Source organism: Vitis vinifera, chromosome 1 (genome assembly GCF_030704535.1).
Source record: "Vitis vinifera cultivar Pinot Noir 40024 chromosome 1, ASM3070453v1".
NCBI lineage: Eukaryota > Viridiplantae > Streptophyta > Magnoliopsida > Vitales > Vitaceae > Vitis > Vitis vinifera.
The window spans coordinates 3,057,762-3,062,658 of NC_081805.1; the positions used below are offsets into that span (position 1 = coordinate 3,057,762).

Sequence of the window (4,897 nt, forward strand, 5' to 3'; positions counted from 1 at the left end):
ACTTTATAGGTTCAGAAAAATATGATTTTGATCGATAAGATATAATCACAAAAATTTGAGTTCAATAATTTCATAGAAAAAAAAATGATTTGTGAAAATTTGATATAAAGGATTTTTATGTCTTTTTATTGACTCGTATATGGATGAGCCAAAGATTCGAACATACTATAGAGGGTCAATTAATACGGTCGTAGTCTTTTAATTATCTTGTGAAGGAGTTCACTTACACATCATCACTTAAATTTTGGGTCTTATCTTAATACGTTATATTGTTAGGAGTGTAGTCATGCATCGTAGCAAGATATTTTCTTGATTTACCATCATCTACTAAACCATAAGCAATTAGTTGGAATGTTAGCGTTTTAGGATGCCAGATAAGACCATAAAATCCCAACAACTTAGTACAAGTTCATACTTTGCTTATGAAAAATGGTTTCAATAATTTCACCAAACTAATTTGTAAATGTGTGAAAATTTGGTATTTCAGGTGTTAAGAAAAAAATTATAATTTTTCTTTATTTCCTTTTGAAAAAGCAAACATTGCCTAGAATCATAAGAACAAGTATATTGCAAGTTTAAAGCCAAGATATCATGAGAAAATTGCTTTGAATTAAGGCCTTATGAATCAAGAAGGCAATCTCGATATTTTTTTTCCATAGAGGTGAGTGTAATTTTCCCCAATAAAGACAAAATATGTAACTTGTTCTATAATTTATTTCCATCCTTCTACATCGCTATCTCTCTTTCCAAATGCAGCCCGTTTGCATTATTATTAATCACCTTTTTGTCCTATACATCCCATACACCCAATGCACCCAAATGGAGTCCCTTTCCCCTTTTCTCCAAGGGGAAGTGTACAAGAAGCCTCAAGGAAGGGTGCGCCTACACATCCCAAAAAGCCATTTTCCCCTCATTTCCTCGAAAATGCAAACACGTAACGCTGACATATTAATTTGGGATAATCACAATTTTATAGAAACTATTAGATTAAGAGGGGAATATTAATTTACGTCCCCCAAAGCATATGGATCTTATTCTTGTCCGTTTCAACTTTCAATATCATTTCTGGATTCGCAGGTCGCAGGCGAATACATCGTATTATCAAGATGCATATGCCCCGATAGAGCTGGAAAAAAAAAACAATCAATTTCCCACTGACTTAAAGCCTCTTTCATTTCATTCTGATCCTATTCCTACCAACTATGATTTTTTAGTCTTTTGAAAAAAATAAAAAATTTACATGTTGGCCATTGTTTTGAAGGCAACGCATCGTTTCGGACTACAGCGCCGGGAGGGTTTCGTGCCGCCACGAAAATTCCGAAAAATCGGTTGACCCGAAACTTATATCCGAATGATCAAACAGTCCTTCCAACGCAACGTACTCGCCGTAGTTATTAGCAACGGTGTGAGTTTCCCCAAACCCAAACTCGAATGAGTCATAACTCGGGATCTCGTCACCGAAACCCCAAAACTCACTGAGTCCACTCGACTCGGTCGAAATTTGCACAAACTTAGCATCTTCGCTCTTCAACTCCTCACTCGAAGACGACCAAGAAGGCGGGAGGCCGAGCTCGTCATCTGAAGCTTCTAGAAGGAAACTTATATCCGGCTGGGACTCGCCCGAATCCGACGTCAAATCGACGACAGGCACCGGCCGGGGAGGAGACGCCGATATCTGTTCTTCAAATATTTTCATAACGGAGGCCAGGTCATGAGTAGCGGGATCCTTGTCGGCAAGAGGATCAGAGTCATCGAGAATACAGAGGAGGTCGTCGCGGAGCCTCTTAACCTCAGGCGAGTCCAACTCGAACTCGTCCGAGTCATCACGAACTCGCTTTCTGGAAACGTAATCTTCCATGAGTACAGAAGAAAAAAGAATCGAGCTAGGGGTTGAAACAGAGATAACACGTATTGGGTGTGTGGCGATGAGAGGGTTGGAAGGATAAGAAGTTTATATAAGGGAGACAAAGGAGAGAGAGAAAGCGAGGAGAGGGAGAGTAATGATGGGACGTTGTGCAGGCGCGTGGGAGCGAATACTTAGGCCATCACGGACGTCTTGCCTTTATCATCTTTTCTTTTCCTAATTTTAAAATATATTTTTGAGTGGTGTATGTTTTGTATTCCGAAATAAAAGTGGGTTGAATAGCAATTTGAAGTCCGGTCAGTGCGGGCCCACCGACCTAGTCAATCACGGTTTTGCCTGTTAAATCCCTCCTCCTGCTTTTGGCGCCTTTTTGTTGGCTCGGCTAGGCTTTTCATTTGTTTAATGGACGGTAAGTGCGGGATGTTTTGGTCAACTTGGTTTGTTTCCTTTGAATGGATTCCACTGTATCATCTGGATTCCACGGATTGGCCATCTGGACTTTTCAATCCCCAAAATATCCTATTTTTTATGCTATTCCTCCCTATCAAGTTTATGCCTTGGAGTCTTTCATCATTATTTGATCCAATATACAATTTTCTTTTATGGGAATTATTCTTACTTCCTCTTTACCTAAAGAATTAGCAATTCTTTTATTAATCCACTGATATAAAAATTAAGGGAATAATTTGTACAGCTATGCTCTCCTGCTACTCATTAAACATGTATTTTTCTGGCTTATGCCAAATAAACATGGCAACACGGTGGCCTCTATTTGAAAATCTTGTGTGGGAAATAACATTGTGCTAAAGTTGACCACCATACGCAATGTAGGGAGGTTTTTCTCTTTAACCAAATTTCTATTGACTGGAAATCTAAATTCCAAAACCTTTGCCCAATTGACAAGGATTCCAGTATTCCACCAAGGCAGCAGCCCACCCATTCAATCCGACCTGATCAATTACACTCCGTTTTTCAGAAAAGTGCGGCGCAAGTATTCCATCTTCTTTTTCATGTTGCCTATGTCAAATGATTTCTAGAAGAAGGCGTAGAAAGTAAGAAGGGAAGAGGTTTTGCATTTTTTAGCCCCTGTAAGACTTGTAGATTTGGCCGTTGCATTTCCACTAGAGTTACATATCCGTTGCTGGAATACGAGGAAAAGTTGGCTCTTTTTTCTCTGCAATTCAACTCCTCTTATCTCATCCCTCACGGAATCGTTTTGTCTGATAAAATTTCCTCGATCCTTCTGAGCAAAAATCCGAAATTTATTAATTTATTTAAATTTAGTATGAAGGCATACTATTACTCTTTTATAATTGTTCGTGCGACCGAAATTATTATTTTACAAATTTAATAAAATTGTTCCAAAGGGAGCAGATGAACGAGGCATGAGAATATTTTGTGAAGTGTTCAATAATTAACAGAGACTGGCCTAAAACAATGAAACTTGTCGAAGATGCTTTTTTTAATTATTTGTTAACTGCGGATGATCTACACCATCCAGCTTTGGTCACATGGGAGGTGCTCCACTATTACGATAAAAGCCTTGTCTAATCCTCGACTACCTCAAAACAAGATCCGCTGAGTGGGCGACAACCTGATCCGCCTCCTCGCATAACAACCATTCCTCGATAGCCGGCCCCACCAATGCCGCCGCTCCACCCACGTTTCACATGATAAGCCAAGCCCAAACCCAAACCCAAGCCGACGGCAAACCAAAGCCAACCGACCCTATCTCCCTATCTGCCTATCTACTTTCGAGAAGCACAAGCAACAACCCAACGACGCATTGAATCAATGGCGAGACATATCCATTCGGCCGCTGTTTCCGCGGTCACATCTGATGACGTGTCAAACTATGCCCCGTCCTCGATCTCCAAACTCCCCTTCCTGCCCTTCTCTCCACGTCTCTACGTGTCATTTCTTTTGTCTTTATTATTTTTTTAATGCTATTTAAGCGCCAAAGGCCCATCCATGGATACGCTGGCCAAGGTGGGGCCACGTGTAAAGCGGAAAGTATTGAAGCAAGTCACATGATGCAGGAGATGGTTTCGGTATGTCTACCTATGTCCTGCTTTGCACGTTTCACGAGGAAGGGCAACTGCATGGTCTGGGTCACTTCCTTTTCCCAATTTCCTCTTTCTATTTAATTAAAATCTTGAATTTAATAATTCGAATATGTGATGGGCGTATGAATCGGAATACAGATGGGGAAAATAGGGGAGTGACAGCGAGGGGTAGAGGCGCGACGAGCAGTATCCCGAGGAAAAGCCAAAAAAAATAAAAGGAAATGGATTTATTTGAATGCACGTTGGATGCTTTGCAGCGGCGCTGGTGGGAACGTGTCTGGCGTTGAGATGGCTCCATCACACGCCCCCTTCAGCTTTGATCCGCGCAACCTGCACGCCTTGCTGTACGGTCCACTTTCCCTTTTGTGTGTCAAGTTCGTGTTTGAGGAGCGTGGGTCCTGTTTAAATATCAAGGGTTCAGACACCTCCGTATTATTTTATTACTTTTAGATGTTTCATTTGACCGGGGGGCAGTACTTGGGTCGGTATACAGTCTGGAAGCATTTCTCATGTGTTGCCATGTGTTGCTTGGGAAGGAGCCTGGAATATATATATATATATTTTTTTAATGAACAAAAAATTGGATAAATTTTCTGAAAACAATTTCACTCCTTGTAACTTGTAAGAGAATGTTTCTGCACCAGCTAAAATTCATTAAAAAAGAATTAATTTTTTCCAAACTTTGAAAAAAAAATGATTCATAATTTATATATATTTTTTCCAAATAACACATGAAAACACACTTTCTGATTTTTTTTTTTTGGCTAAAAATTTCTGTAACATGACGACAGAATCACAGTAAAAATTCCACAAAAAGAAACATGAATATTAGAAAAATAAGATATAAAAGGAAAAAGAAGAAAGGGAAAGAAAGAGAAAGAGGGGCCGACAAGTATGAAGTGAGGAAAATCTGATCCAAAACGAAGAAGAGATTCGGGAGACTAATCAAACCTTTACTTGGGTGGTT

General features: G+C 39.9%; 1 protein-coding gene and 1 long non-coding RNA gene across 2 annotated transcripts; one reads left to right on the forward strand and one right to left on the reverse strand.

Annotated features, from left to right (window-relative positions):
- Positions 1-1,147: 1,147 nt before the first annotated feature.
- LOC100268142 (uncharacterized) lies at positions 1,148-2,144 on the reverse strand. The gene has a single exon (XM_002282351.5). The coding sequence runs from the start codon at positions 1,856-1,858 to the stop codon at positions 1,280-1,282; it is 579 nt and encodes a 192-aa protein (XP_002282387.1). The 5' UTR covers positions 1,859-2,144; the 3' UTR covers positions 1,148-1,279.
- A 1,207-nt stretch (positions 2,145-3,351) lies between these two features.
- On the forward strand, positions 3,352-4,530 carry LOC104878782 (uncharacterized). Its single transcript, XR_785427.3, has 2 exons — positions 3,352-3,969; positions 4,069-4,530. It is a non-coding gene; the product is annotated as an uncharacterized LOC104878782 (long non-coding RNA).
- The last annotated feature ends 367 nt before the right edge of the window (positions 4,531-4,897 follow it).

Excerpts from the sequence above, each read along its gene's own strand:
- LOC100268142 (XM_002282351.5), bottom strand. The coding sequence starts at position 1,858 with ATGGAAGATTACGTTTCCAGAAAGCGAGTTCGTGATGACTCGGACGAG.